The sequence below is a fragment of the Lissotriton helveticus genome, chromosome 4_1 (assembly GCF_964261635.1).
Source record: "Lissotriton helveticus chromosome 4_1, aLisHel1.1, whole genome shotgun sequence".
Classification (NCBI taxonomy): domain Eukaryota; kingdom Metazoa; phylum Chordata; class Amphibia; order Caudata; family Salamandridae; genus Lissotriton; species Lissotriton helveticus.
In genome coordinates this window covers 834,817,480-834,833,091 of record NC_136063.1, presented here as the reverse complement: position 1 = coordinate 834,833,091, position 15,612 = coordinate 834,817,480, and the positions used below count along the sequence as shown (strand labels likewise).

Sequence of the window (15,612 nt, the reverse complement as noted above, 5' to 3'; positions counted from 1 at the left end):
GAGGCCTGTCAACAGTTGAAGGCGAAATCGCGTCGGGAGCGCCGCATGAAACTTCTCTCGGCGCGTCTCTCGAGGTCGACGTCCTCCCCTCGGTCTGCTTCGGCAGACGGCTTCAGGTTTGGCCGTGGTCGTCGTCCTCGCCCTTCTCCGATGTCACGTGAGCGTCGCTGCCCGGTGGGTAAGTGTTGCAGTTTGTCCCCGGGGGCTGGGTTCTGGCCTACCGAGGGCGTGGACTCTCCGCTGGTGATGCGGCCCGCGTGTCGTCTTATCCACCGTTTCCCGGTGTTGGGGCGTCGAGAGTCCAGATGGAGACCTATGCGGCGGCTTTGCAGGCCTCGCTGGCGTCTTCCCCTCCTGTGGCTTCGGCGGAACCCTCGCCTTGAGCAGGGCCCTCCGCGGCGCCGCAGGCGGCTCCGGCCCCAACTGGTTCGGATCCAGGCCTGGAGGGTGTGGTGCTGTTGGGGTGCGGCTCCTCTGGGGCACCTCCTTCCGGCCACGGCATCTCTGCCTCACCACAAACTCCTGCGGGAGTCCCTGTGGTGTCGCGGGAGGTCGCTGGGGCTCATGTCGCATCCCCGAGCCCCTCTCGGTCCCTTGACAGGGTGGTCCTGTCTAAGGCCGAGATGACGCCGCTACGGCGCTGGCAGCCGCTGGACCGTGCGGAGCCACAGGGCTTGGTGAACCCTCCTCGCCCTGCTCCGGGTCAAGGCCGGGTGAGGATCCCTTGCCCCTCTCCGGGCCCCTGTCGTCCTTCCTCGCAGGCGGCTGCCTCGACGGGGGCGAGTTGGAGTTGGAATCGTCTCTGGCACTGCCCCATGGGTTGCCGAGCGATCTACGCCTCATTCTGGGCCGCGGAGGACTTCGCGTCACTCCGCAGGGCCGTCTCGTTCCCCCACTGCGGATGGCTACCTCGGTGGAGGTAGGGTCGGTGCCGGTTCGGCTTCAGCTGCGCTCCGGTCTCTGCACCGGTCCCAGATGCGGGGCGACTGGGCGGAACCATGTCCGGCAATGCTGGATGGTGCTGGCACTCCGCCTCAGGCAGCGTACTCCATGGCTCCGCGCAGGGGTCGTGCCGCGGATTCGTCTTCGGACGCTCTCTCTTCTCCCGAGGCAGCCTGTATATTGGTGTAATCCTCCCTGGAGACTGGTCGGCGTGTGGTGTCTTTTTCACTGGCGTCGAAGTGCGGTTCTCCGCCCTTCCTGAGGCAGAGGTGTTCGTCGGAAGAGCGGCAGGTCCCTCGTTCGTCAGTTCCTTCTGACTTCCAGGTCTGGCCCTTGCCTGCCCTGCTTGGCCTCAGGGACGGCTGCCTTAGTTTGCAGCCATCGCCCATGGAGGAGCTGCTTTCCCCACCTCGGGGCCCTTCAGAGGCGGGTGCCGCCTTCTCTCACGCGGTGTCCACGGTTGTGGGCATCCTGCGTATGGGTGACCCGGTGGCTCATTTTCCGGCGGACCATCTATTGGAGGTCCTCCACCACGGCTCTGGTGGGAGGGAGATTCTGCTCCCCTTTGAAGGTACCCTCCTTTCTTCCTTGACAGTTGCTTGGAGGCGTCCTGCCTCATGGGACCCGGTGCCACAGCATCTTCTGGCGCCGCGTGACCCCGCGTGTCTTTCCCTCCACCCCTCTGCCTCCAGTCCTCTTTTGCGGCCTGCTTTTCATACCTGCCACCACTGTTGACTCCATCGTCCCGAGAGGCCTGCTGGCTGTACTCTTGGGGGCGCTACATGTTCGCCTCCACCAGCGCTGCCCTGCGGCCTCTGAACACTTTGTGTGTGTTGGCTTGGGCCTCCTCTTGTTTGTGGGACTCTGCTGAATCTCTGGGATCCGCGGCATCCCTGGAGAGTGGTCAAATGGACTTAGGGCATCATGCGTTGGATGGTTGGGAGCTGGCAGCGTTTATTTTCCGCTCCGCCCCGCCCTAACACCTCAGAGGTGTTGGGCCGGGCCATAGCTTCCTTGGTCGCTTTCCGTCGCTATGCTTGGCTTCGGGATGGAGTATTCCCTGAGAATATTCGGGAGCGACTCATTGATCTTCCATTTGAGGGCAGCCTGTTGTTCCATGTCCCGGCCGTCTCCGCCATCCAGAGGCTCTTGGCAGGGCTCATTCCTCCTCCGCCTTATCATCCTCCGTCCCCTCCTCAGTGATTCCTGAGTCAGGTTGATTCTGGGCCTTCTTAGGCCGGTTGTTCTGGCTGTGGAGTGCGTTTTCTGGCCAGTTGGTCCTTCTTGGGACTTTGGCATTGTTGGCTGCTGGACGGCCCCTTTGTTGATTATGTGTATGTGTTGGATTTGTTGCGCAGCCTTGGCCCTGAGATTATGCCTTCTGCTTGCTTGGGCTGCTTGTCCAGCCTTTCGCCTTTTTTTTATTTTATCCGTGGCTCTTTTGTTTGTTCTTCTGCTGCGGAAGTTCTTCCAAAGAGGGTTCCCATGTTTGGGCTTATCATACCCTAGGTCATATGGCTTGCGCTCTGCTGGAGGGTTCTGGTCGCCTTCGGGTGCCTGTTCTCCATGGCAAAAAATGTTTCCGGATCCAGTCTCACGCCTGGGGATAATTCTACGTGAAGGAATCTGCTGCTAGAGTCTTCTCTACCAGATACATCGTTACCGAAGGTAAGTAACTCGTACATCTACTCCAAAGGGATTTCACAAACCTATTGTAGTCAACAAAAAGTCAATTAAAAACAGTCAGTGGCTTTTCAAAGACCCTCGCGGTCATGATCTACAAGGCAGAATTTAGATGACTACTGTTTGTTGCCTGTACGGTTTGGTCGAAGTTGTCAACTATCATTTGATTTTCTTATGCTTGGGAATATTCTTTTCTGTAGAAATAAAGATGTCTGAGAGGGTACTGTTTAGTAGTTAATCTCTTTAGTTACTCCCTTTAAATAGTAACTACCCTTTATAAAAGCTCTCCAGCTTCCTGAGTATGGCGTTTCAAGTTTAATTCAGCTAGTAGTCGGTGTACAGGAACTGAAAAACAGAGATTGGCTAGAGGTGGTGGGGTTAATAGTGAGTGGGCTGTGTCCCAGACATTCTCTGGCATGGTCTGCTCACTTACTATTGCAAAACAATCCAGTACCTCACTGCAAGTCCAAGTATTTGAGGAATGGGGTTGGAGAGAATGGCTGAAGGATAACGTGTATATTAGTCACTTGTATGATTATGTTGACTTTTTATGTTATTTAATTGCTAGTCTTTTTAATTAACATATTATTCATCAGACATTTAGTACTGTGTTTAATAGGTTCTAATTTCTTGAACTTGTGTAATTTCATTTAAACCAAAGGTTTGCGCGGTTTAAGTTAATACAATGGCATATTTTCTGGTTCCTAATGTCACTTTTTTTATGCTACATTGTGTTTCTAATTAGATATTTTCAGGGTGTGTGTGTATGTAAGTATTTCTCCATTACTATAGTTCACATAAGCCTGATTGTTTTTCTTTTATTCAACAGGTTGATGCAGGAAAGACAGGCTGTCTAGATTTTGGAGATCTCCCATTGGGCAGTTGGAAAGCCCTTCCTTTAAAACTAATAAACAAAACTCAGGTCACTGTGCCCATCAGGCTAGTTATTAGTGCTGTAAGTATAATTAACTTTAAAAGTTTTGCACAATCTTAAAATACTAGACATTTCATTAATTGTCTCAATCCCTTGGACTGATGTTTAATCCAGTTGACTCCTGGATGTGTCAAGTGTCAAGCTGAACAGTCCCAGGACACTCGAAGAAGATTAATTCCAATTGTGTTCATCAACAGCCGGGCAGTGGAAAACACAATAGGTATTCATAATAAGCAATTGCAGGTCTTCCAAATGCCACTGTCCAAGTGACAAAAAAAGAAAAATTGAAAGGCCTGTTACTGTACTTTTGGTTCATCCTCCAAAATCAGTTTGAAGCCTTTAAGTCTGTTCCATAAATCAACAATGTAGGAAACCTACGTCTCTATATCGTGCACCACAGTGGGGTACACTGTGCATAGAGGTCAGGGACACCTTTATAGATTTACAGAAGCAAAAGTAGATAATACTAACCCTTTATTTTGGGGTAGTGGAGGAATGCAGTTAGGCTTATCAGGAGGTAGTGCTAAGCATTTCTTGGACTAACAGAGGCAATTAATGATACACACGCTTAATGAAGTCTAGCCCGGATTAGAAAATTAGTACTTTTTATATAAATATTTAGACCAAGAACTTCGGGTACAAGGTAAATACTTTGCTCAATACAGGAAAATCACACTAAATGGTGGAAAATCAGTTGTACGCAATTGCGCACAATACATTGCTAAAAAAGACAACTTGAAATTCAATGCAATGCAGTTACTTTAGTGGTTTACCTTTTGGAATTGGAAGTTTGGGGGCTAAGGTCCAAAGTTCCAAGGCCAAGTTCTTGAGAGCCTTCTGGATTTTACCGCGAGCAAGGAGAAGTGGGACTTTGTAGCTGGTGCACTATGAGGACAAGAAGCCACCTGCAAAAGGGGGACTTGCAGGCAAGTCCGAAGGCTCTCAAAGGAGAGTAGAGGTCAAAGGGCTCTGGAGCTGTGGGGGCACAGCTGGTTTGAAGATGCCCTGTCCGATGGGTGCAGTGAAGATGTTCAGCTGGGCAGCGACGTGTAAGGAAGCACCACACGGTGAGGAGCTTGCACCTAGAAGCGACGATTCTGGAGCTGCTGAGCCACTGCATAGGTGGATCTCTGGAGTCCTGAAGTCCCATTTCGGGTGCTGACTCACTGTTGAGTTGGAGTCCACCGAGACTGTTTTCTAGGTTTTTGCAGCAAGGGGTCCGGTACCCTGGTTATGGGTGCCTTTCAGCTCCAATGTGTCCTGGGGCCTCAAGACTTAGTGCAGAGCCCAAGCTTACCCTCCAGAGCAAGTGTTCCTTCAGGTGGTACTCAGATAAGTCAGTTGGGCTGGGGAGTTAGATGACGCTGGACTACACTTCGCTGTTTTGAAGACCTGCGGATGCAGGATGATACTAACTCCATCTTAAGGGACATTCTCTGGCAGTTTGCAAAGAAAACCGGTACTGGTTAGCAGGAACCTAGTACATCTTCTGTCAAAGTTGCACCAGATACCAGGTAAAAATTGGTGGCTAACCATGTCAAAAGGGGCTCTTTCCTCCAGCAGAGATGACTCCTCTGAATTCCAGAGAATTTTCAGAACTGTGACTGTAGGCATCCTGTAATGCCCCCCCCCCCCCCTATCAAATCCTGCTTGACTGGGTTCTTGAGCTACATGTAACAAACACTTGGGACACACTTGAGAGAAAGAAAACCGGATGACCATTCTTGTGTATTCCGTGTCTGGTTGCTGAAGGACCCTGATTTGTCCTACCAGACCTCTGTCTCTAGTTGTTTGTGGGAACAGTGTTTGCCTCAATCTGGATTTTAGTGTAGATGTGGGAGGACCTTAGGATTAACATAATATACTTCCCTCACTTCCCTCCCAGGCCTCCGAGCCCAAGTTTAGTGTGTCTGAAGACTTAAGTTTCTTGAAAATTCATGAACATGTCATTTTGAACTTGTTTTTTCAATAAGACAAAGAGGTACTGTTATAAAAGTGGGGAGGTCAGGGCCTGGAAATGTGTTCATCATTGGTTAGGAAGGGGCCAGGAGCCCCGCCAACCAAATAAATGTGGAACCTTCAAGTAAACACACACTTTTGGATGCTGCGCAAGATCAGAAGAGGACTAGACCTGGTATCTGTGACATGAGAGGAGACCTTGTGTGCTGAACATGCTCCCTCTTGTACGCAGGGCAAATAAGTAGACTTCAAGGGTCAGTTGGTTGCTCTCCTATCTGACTACAGGCAGACACCAATCTGCAAGAAGCCATTTCCTGAAAGTACTCGGCTGACCATTGGCTTCTGGATTTTGCTGTTGGACTCTTCCTGATGCAGTGATAATAGTTAAGTGTCCTCCCCAAATGTCCTTGTAGCCTTAGAATTGTACTCATGTGGTTGGTTGAGTCCTAAACGACTACGCCAGAAGGTATCACTTTTGACCAAGATGATCTTGATTGATATGTCCTACCGGCGCTCTATCTCGGTTGGCCTCAAATTGCACCTAGGGTCCCAGTCTACTTCGAGCATTGACTATTTCTACCCAAAACTTTAAAAATTAATCTCTCTGGTTCCCCTTATTGGAGTTTTGTAATTGTGGAGTCAATTTGTTAATTACATTTTACTCTAGTTTTGTAATTTGACTTGGGATTTATTGTTTTGCATTTGACTTGACCTGCTCTATGCTATAGCTATTGGGGGGTTGAGATCAGGTTAATTTACTACCTTTAAGGGTTCACTGTGTCGAGGGTTGTGATTATTTCTTGAGGTAGGTAGTCACCCACTCAAAATAATAAACAAAATTCTCAAATTCAGTTTCGTACAGGAACCCTATGATGGAGGTGGAACTTAATATAAAAGTGTATGTGTTGAGTTTTTTTTTTGTCCTTAAAATAATGGTTCATTATTTAGGAAGTAACCTTTTGTTTAAATGTATTTATGTATTTCGATTATTTATTCATTTACTGTGACCAATTTAAACATACAGCATAGGTTCCACATATTGGTCACTGTAAAAAGCAATACATTGACAGCAACCAATATTCAGACATCTCTTCAAGGAGCATACCATGATACCCAACAGTGATAAAAAGTAGATCAGTAGGCAACTAGGAATAAACATCAGAAAATGAAAATTGAGGGTGCTTAAATTACAAATCAGTGTGGACAGGAAAACTCAAATGGGAGTAGGTGCCGTGATGGTCGTGTTTGCAGCTTTTGGAGCCCTCTACTAGGAAATGCGAAGCAGGGGACCCATGCTCTACTGGGCTGAATTATGTTGCAAGCAGGTATCTAGGGAAGAGTGGTTGATGAGTAGGGGGTCTCAAAAGTATCAGGAGTATGGCAGTGGATGCAATGTACTCCTGGGTTGGGTAGATGCATGGGAACAGTCACCACTTGAGGAACAGACCCCATATGTCTTCAAATGTCTGCAACTTGTTTAAGTTGTAAATTATTCTCTCAAAGAGCCTCATGTCCTAATACTTTCCATCCAGAAGTGGAAAGTGGGAACATGGGCCATCAACCAGTAGCGCATTATCTCAAACTTGGCCATGCCATTGGCTGTGGAGAGCCATCTGTTGATGCATTGCAACACGGAGGTTAGAGTAGAAGAATTGTGTAGAGGACCAAATGTGCAGTTAATAGTCTAGCCACCTGCATTTCACTTTTCAGGTAGTCCCAGATTTGTGTCCAGAATGTATTCAGCATGGTGCACTCCCATTGTACATGAACTATGTTGCAATCCTGTTCAATGCACCTCCAACTATAAGAGTCCATGAGGTGTGCAGTACACAAACATGCCGGGGACCAATGGCAGTGGTATAGAATTTCGCAATAGCTGTACTTATCCAGTGTTAGTCTTCCTGAAGGGTTTCCCAGTCATTCTCCATGAATATGTTGAGACTAGGACTGGGCAGTAAATTCCGTTCCGCTCGCGGAATTTGGGTAATTTCGCGTTCCGCGGAGAAGGCGAAATTGCCCAAAATTCTGCCTTCCGCGACTTCACGAAATTTTTGCTTGTTTGCGTTCTCAAAATGCGTGTTCGCAAGATATTTCCCCTCGAGCATGCAAACAGCGATTGCGAACAGCAAAAAAGCATCGCGAACAAGCAATTCTGTGTGTTTGCGGAATTTCTGCTTGTTCCCGTAGATTTTTTACCGTTTCGTGGAGATTTGCGTAACGTGATTACGCAAATTCCGCCCATGGTTTCCTACCAACGCTGTAGTGCACTCATTGTGTTTGAGAAACACTGGTCAATTAGTGTAGCGTACAATACCGAAGTGTCCGTCCACCCCCCCCCCCCCCCTTCCTCCGGGTTTATCCAGGTGTGGGTGTATTGAGTGATGTAGTTCTATATGCATTCCCCCAGAACGTGGGAAAGCACAGGTAACAGTTGAGTGTATTTCCATCGGTGGCTGGGAGCTAGAGATGTCAAATTTTCATCTCTGGTTAGGTATTGGCTTTATGGAACCGTTGGAGACTAGGCAATCATGATGTTTTCATGTTTGATCCATAGAGACCAGTTGATATCTTTCCCCAGAAACCTCCCCCTCCCCCTTCCAATTCTAATGGCTACATTGTGCATCAATGCTGCTTTGGAGTGAATACCGCCCAGGACCTGAATCATTCTTTGGGCTCAGTTCCACGTGTATTGTGAGGCATGGATGATTGGGTTGGCTAGAAGGGTAATTGACGGGCGAGAGGTGTAGTACATGGGGAAATCGCCATCTGCAATATGTGACCTGGCAACACTATTGTAGACGTTACCCTAAATGTACACAGCAGATAAACCGAGTGAGCCAATTGTTGCCCCGGCGAATAGCCCTCCAAATGCGAGATACATAGATCACCTCCCACAGACAGCCCAGATGGACGTCTGGAGTACCGACGGAGAGAGCGGGGCTCCGTTGTACCAGTGCTAATGCCGGGTGAGGTGGGGCAACATTCTCCTAAACAGTGGGAGAACTTAAGGTGATATTTAATTTTCACTTCCCCTTTTTTTGTTTATGCACATAATTAAGCAGTAGCATTGCAGGTCCTGATGAAGCAGTAGGTGACCCATGGGCCCAGGTAAAACTGCAGAAACATGTCGACCATGACCATTAAAACTGTCAAGGTAGTTATTTGTTGACACTACCTTTCGCACTGTTTTTAAATAGTGGGAGCGGAAGGTTTCTATTAAACACATTTTCCTTCCTCTACCCCTTTTTAAACGACACCACTTTTTTGATTTTTTTTTTTTCTACACTATTTAGCACTGCTTACCAGTTACCTCCTGATACCTACCTAATAAATAACTACATTGGGTTATTGAATTCCTACAGGGCAACGTTGTGCCAAATCGTACATCGGGTCATCCCTTGTGTACTACCAGTGACATTCCCAAATGATGTAGGGCGGTACAGGATGGAACTCTGATGGGAACACTACTAATAATTTTAAGGTGCCCCATGAACGATTGCGCCATCAGCCCACACACATTCATCTATCCCTCATTCTGAGGTTTTGACTTAATGCTACCTATCAGTTGGTTTACGATAAACCGAGTGAGCCAATTGTTGCCCCGGCGAATAGCCCTCCAAATGCGAGATACATAGATCACCCTTCTCCATAAAGGAATGTAACTTGTCCCCTTTCTTCTTCGTTTTGTCGGACCCCCAGGTAAACTGGGAAGTGGATCATGTGATGTCTTGGTGGAAAGATAATGCTATAAAAAGGGGTAACATTCTGAAAATATTTTTCAACTTAGGGGTTATGTTTATCTTGATGACTTAGACCTTTCCCCACAGGGACAGATTCATGGCAGACCAACTGGGAAGTCGCATTCCAGGTGATCTATAATCATTTGAGCATTGTCAGGGACCATGTCTCACAGTCACAGGTTGATGTACACCCTAAGGTATTTCAGGTTTTTTATGTAGCCACTTAAATGGTAGGGTGTCCAATGAGGCTCTCGGCTAGTGGGTGTTGGGGCAGGACCTCCCATTTGGACCAAATTATTTTTATCCGGAAAACTGGGAAAAGAAGTCCAGTTGGAACAGCAGCGAGGCTGCCGATTCCGAGGGATAAGAGTCAGAAGAGTGTCAGCCTCATAATAGAAGTCTTTGACCTCCCCCACTGCCGTGTTTATGCACAGAATGTTGGCGTTAGAGCTCATTGTGATTGTCAGAGTCTCTGGTGCCAGTAAAAACAATATCTGAAAGAGACACGTTAGTGATAGATTCCTTACCTTCGAATTATCCCCAGGCATCCGACTGGATCTAGAAAGTTTTCGTCCGCATCACCCCTGCGCATCGGAAGGTGGCGACATTCGACTTTGTCTGTCGTAGGCGTCATGATCACCGGAATGATGTCGCGGCAGCTACTTAGAAGCCGCCCTCGCGCGCTGTCAGTTCTTGATTTTTCTGCACCAGCAAGCGCAGATCCAGAGAGAGCGGTACCCCCAGTCATTTTTTTTATATTTAAATCTTTATTGTAAAACGGAAAATAACACAACAAAAAAACAACATAAAGAAAAAGCAATTGTCAGAAAGGACACATCATTCAAAATAAGTGGTGCACATATATGATCAATGAAATTATAAAAGATGGTAGCAATGACATACAGACATATCATAATATTAGGTCTCTAAGGGGATTCACTATCCACAGTATATATAACAACGTCTGCAAAGGGGGTACATAAGAGTCCTATATATTCATTCCATCGACCCCATATTCTAGTTAATTTGCCCGGGCAGTCTCTACCTTCGTATACCACCCTCTCAGCTTACATGCACCAGTCCATATCTGCAGCCCACTCTGTACGGCGGGGCATGACTCCACCCTTCCATGTTCTGGCAATATTCCTCTTTGCTACAATACAGCCCAGAGATACCCACAGTTGTTCAGTGCGATTCAAATCTGTAGCATCCCAAATGTTTAAGAAACAGAGCCTAGGAGAAGGTTCTAGTGATATCTGGCATATTCGGGACATAATGGGTATGATCTTGTTCCAATAGTGTTGGAGAATCGGACAGTCCCACCACTGATGTAGAAAAGTACCCACGGCACCACAGTCACGAGGGCAAAGTGGGGAGGCTGTGAATCCCATCTTAACCAGAGCTGTGGAAGTATACTATGCTCTATGTAATAGTTTTAGTTGGATGAATTTAAATCGGGACCTGATGGCCACCTCCCTGGGGATACCAGAGCCTCCCTCCAATCCTCATCTGGCATGTCCCCTAAGTCAGCCACCCATTTCATGCGGATTTTATCAAGTAGTTCCGGTAGGTTGTGGAGTAACTTACAGTAAGTTAAGGAGATAGGCTCTCATCCAGGAGCCTATCTTCTAAAGGTGATGAAACGAGATCAGAGCCTTTTGGGATGGCCTTGGTGAGTGTGCTACGTGCTTGTAGGTATCGGAATGTTTCCCCCTCATGTAACTGGTATTTGGCCTGCAGTTCAGCGAATGAACCCACCGTACCCCTCAACCACATGTCCCCGACTGCAGAGAGACCAATCAAGTCCCATTTGTTGAAACCGGGCTGATGTGACAACATCCCTAGGTGACAGGATTCCAATAGCGGAGTAACTCGCGAGATTTTACCCTTCCAACCCAACTCAACCCATCACGGCTGTGGCTGCATGCCAGATTGAGACTGTGGTAGAGGTGGGTGAAAACAATGGCACATATTTTGGCCCGCCATATAGTGCCCTCATATAGTTACCCGCTGCCATATTGAAACAAAATAAAATAAAATAAAGCTTGTTTCAATTCATATTGAAACAGTCCATTCTATACGCTGGCAATGGGCCCAACTATTGAGGACCACTAATTGAGAGGCCCAGTAATATATTTTAATTGCGGGAAGTGCAATTCCGCCATCATACCAACTACTTAGAAGTTTGTCCAGCGCGATCCGGGGACTGCCGCCATTCCATAACCGGGAGCGGACCTCAGAATCAATTGTTAGAAAGTATTGTGGCAAAACTGGGTAGGGCGTATTTTGCAGGGCGTACAGACCCCCAGTCATTTTTTGACTGAGTATTTTGGGATTTATTCTCTCAACCTTTTTCGAGTCGATCAATTCCTGGTGCAGATAGGTAAGCCCGGGATTGTCTTCCGGGGACTGTCATCGAATGATGTCGGTGACAGACCCGCACCGCGTGTTTCTCTTCTGCCTTGGGCGCGACCACGACCCGAAGTCGTGCCCCGACTGCCGGGCCATGCGCGGAAGACTTTGAGGGAGCGGTCACAAAAGTTGCTTGAAGCCAGGCAGACGGCTCCGTGTCATTCAAGGTCCTTGTCCTGAGAGAGGTCGAGGGACTGGTTGCGGAGCCACCACCATTGAAAATCATCGGAATCGACGTCTTCGCACTCGAGGTCAGGTAAGGTGAATCCCCAAAAGAAGTCAAAGAAACATCATCATTCACCGACTTCCCCTTGCCGATCACGCGACGCTGCTGAGGGTGCGGGTGGTGCTACCCCCGCGGCTCTGGCAGAGCCTATGCAGTCGCCGTCGGCCTACCCGCCCTTCCTGAGTTTGTCTGCGACTCCGGCCCAGGTACCGGCATTCCTGTCCGCTATGGCTCGCCGCTTTGGGCCGTCGGGCCACGTGGGCCCGACTGGGAGTTCTTGTCCTTTGACGCCGGTAACTCAGGCCCCGGCTTTGCCGTTGGCTCCGGCCTCGGCGCCGCAGATCCCGATTGACCTAGTGACACCTCCACCGACATGTACTCCGCCTGTCAGCCCCAGTTTCAGCCCCGAAGTTAACACGGTGCAGGAAGGGTGTCGACCGTTTGCAAGTTTCTTTCCCTATATCCATCCTCCTCCTTTTAGGCCTGTGGAACAGCATGAGGAGGTAGGGGAGGTCTGGGATGGGTCTAAGGACCCTCTCGCAGCTCAATGAGAGTATGACCCGGACTGGGCAGTGGAGTTGGGGGGGGGGGGGGGAACGCCAGTGGTCTAGAAACCTCTCCAGACCTTGGCATGCTGTCTCCTCCTACCGTGGCTACGGAGGAGGGTTCTAGTTTTTCTGTGGTGTTGCGTAGGGCAGCCGAGGCACTTCAACTCGAGCTACCGGCTGTGGCCGTTAGGACTAACCTACTGACAGAAGTGCTTCAGCCAGCAGTTGCCTATGCAAAGCCGCTGCTGCCCTTTAATAACGCACTTTCTGACGTTCAGTTGGGCACCTGGTCCAAGCCTAACACAGGGGCTCCTGTGGACAGGAACATGGCCCAAAGCATCGCCCGACCCCGGTCGACTCCATTTTCCTCTCCCAACACCCCACCCCTGAGAGCTTGGTTGTCCAAGCCTCCGCATTCCCAAGGGTGTTTTCTTCCGCCTGCCCGGGCATGGAATCCAAGAGACTGGAGCAGTTTGGGAAGAGGGTTTTTTCTTCTGCCAGTCCACGGCTGCGGTCTGTGAACACCGCATGCCTCTTGGGCCGTTATTCCCACTCTCTGTGGGATACAGTAGCGCAGGTGCTGCACCAGTGTCCCGAGGAGGCCCGGACAGTACTCTCTAAGGCTATTGTTGAGGGGAGAGATGCAGCCAAGTTCATGATCCATTGTGGCCTTGACACTGCCGACTCGCTGGGCAGGGCGATTTCCACGACAGTGGCGCTCCGCCGCCACGCCTGGCTGAGGACAACTGGCTTTTCGGGGGATGTCCAGAACACCTTGATAGACATGCCCTTTGATGGAATTCACCTGTTTGGCAACAAGGCAGACAGTGCTTTGGAGCAATTTAAGGACTCACGGGTATCGGCCAAGTCCTTGTGCCTTTCGGCCACGCGGCCTCCTCAGCTGTCTGCTTTTCGCTCCTTTCTTGCTCGCGGAAGGGACAACCCACCATGTTCGCAACAGAGCCAAGGACCGACGCAACAGTCCATGTGCGTACATGGGAACCGTGCGGCGTTTCAGGGGGTCATCGGCTGGGTCAGTCCACCCCAGCCACCACTGCCTCCAAACCTTCCTAGTCCGACCTTTCAGGCCCATCAGGCGCCAGTGGGTGGCAGGCTTCGCCATCACCTCCCCCACTGGCGTGCCATAATATCGGACAGGTGGGTGTTACAGATAGTCCGAAGAGGCTACTCCCTCCCCTTCGAGACTACTTCTCCAGCCATGGCACTTCTCCAGCAGGAAGTTTTGGCCCTCATGGCCAACGGGGCCATCGAGCGCGTTCCGATGCCAGAAGTAGGTTGTGGTGGTTATATCCACTATTAACTGGTGCCAAAGAAGGACAAGGGCCTAAGTCCAATCTTGGACCTTCAGAACATCAATCGCTTCCTCCGGAAGGAGAAGTTCAAGATGTTCACACTTGCTCAGGTCTTGTCTGCCCTGGACCAGCAAGACTGGATGGTAGTGTTAGACTTAAAGGACGCTTACTTTCGTATCCCCGGCCCTCCGGCGTTACCTGCAGTTCACGGTAGGCCATGAGCACATTCAGTTCACCGTGCTCCCTTTTGGCCTTACCAGCGCCCCTTGGGTGTTCGCAAAAGTGATGGCGGTGGTCGCAGCTCTTCTGCGCAGATCAGGTGTTTCAGTCTTCCCCAATCTCGACGACTGGTTGTTGAAGCGGGCTCGCCCCAGGCAGTCGTCTCCCACCACTAAATTTTTCCTGCAGGTGGAACAAATGTATGGCATGGTGCACAGCAAGGGCTGTGGATCCCCTTTCTGCCACTCTTTCAGAAGTCCTTTTATTCTTTCTTTCTTTGGCCAGGCAGGGCTCTGCTCTGGGCACTATTAAGGGCTACCTTTCTGCAATTTCAGCCTTTCTAAGGCACCCTGATCAGCCCTCTCTTTTCAAGTCCCCTCTTGTAAATAGATTTCTCAAAGGCATTATTTAGCTTTTTCCTCCTATTCCTTTTGTGATGGTGCAGTGGGACTTGAATCTGGTTCTTACCTATTTGATGTGTGCACCCTTTGAGCGGCTTCACAACTGTCTATCGTTTATTAACCTTAAAGACTGCTTTCCTGGTTGCCATCACCTCCGCTAGGTGCGTGAGTGAGCTCCAGGCTCTTTACTGTAAACCTCATTTTCTGTCTGTTCATCCAGACAAAGTTGTGCTCTGCACTCGTCCTTCCTTTTTGCCAAAGGTTGTTACTGCCTTCCATATCGAGCAAACCATCACCTTGCCCAATTTCTTTCCGCCTCCATGCCTTCCAAAGAGGAAGAGAGGCTCCACCGTCTGGACCCAAAACGTGCACTCATTTTATCTGAATCGCACATTACAATTCCGGGTGGATGACCAGCTCTTTGTTGGCAACGTAGGCGCCAAGAAAGGCCGGGCTGTACACAATATCTCCTGGTCGGTCGTCTTGTGTATAAAAGCCTGTTATTCTCTGGCTAAAAAGGAGCCTACGGTGGGACTGCGCGCCCATTCTACCAGGGCGACAGCAGCTACTACTGCATTGGGACATGGTGTCCCCCTGCAAGACATCTGTCAGGCAGCCACGTGGGCCTCGCTGCACACTTTTACTAAGCATTATTGTCTTGACAGCCAAGTCCGGAGAGACGGCTTCTTTGGCCGTTTTGTTCTCCGTGACTTTCTGGTGTGATCTTGGTTCGCAGACCCACCCCCGGGGTTGGTATTGCTGGGATAGCTATGCTAAGGTAAGGAATATATCACTAACGTGTCTCTTTAAGATGCACACGTTACTTACCTTCGGTAACGATGTATCTAGAAGAGACATTAGTTAGTGATAGATTCCTTACTGCCCCACCCATCCTCCCCGTTCTGCGATCTGTTTCTAGGATTAAGTTCATTCCTTTCAGGGCACTAGTTTCAATGCACCAGTGGTCAGTATCTTGCATGGCTCTGCGTTCCTGGCACGTAAAGTCCTATACAGAACTGCCGTCCGCGCGCGAGGGCGGCGTCTAAGTAGCTGCCGCGACATCATCCCGGTGATCACGACGCCTACGACTGACGTGGAGCCGCACGACGCCACTTTCCGACACGCAGGGGTACTGCTGCTGAAAACTTTCCGGATCCAGTCTAACACCTGGAGGTAATTCTAAGGTAAGGAATCCATCACTAACTAATGTCTCTTATAGATATATTGTTACCAAA

General features: G+C 49.4%; 1 protein-coding gene across 2 annotated transcripts in view; it reads left to right on the top strand.

Annotated features, from left to right (window-relative positions):
* The window catches only part of CEP192 (centrosomal protein 192), a 2,224,848-nt gene that overhangs the window by 785,273 nt on the left and 1,423,963 nt on the right, over positions 1 to 15,612 (top strand). For both annotated transcript variants that reach the window (XM_078687485.1, XM_078687486.1), the window contains exon 23: positions 3,455 to 3,580. In XM_078687485.1, coding sequence (XP_078543611.1) covers positions 3,455 to 3,580 — 126 coding nt within the window. The remainder of the gene's footprint in view (positions 1 to 3,454; positions 3,581 to 15,612) is intronic.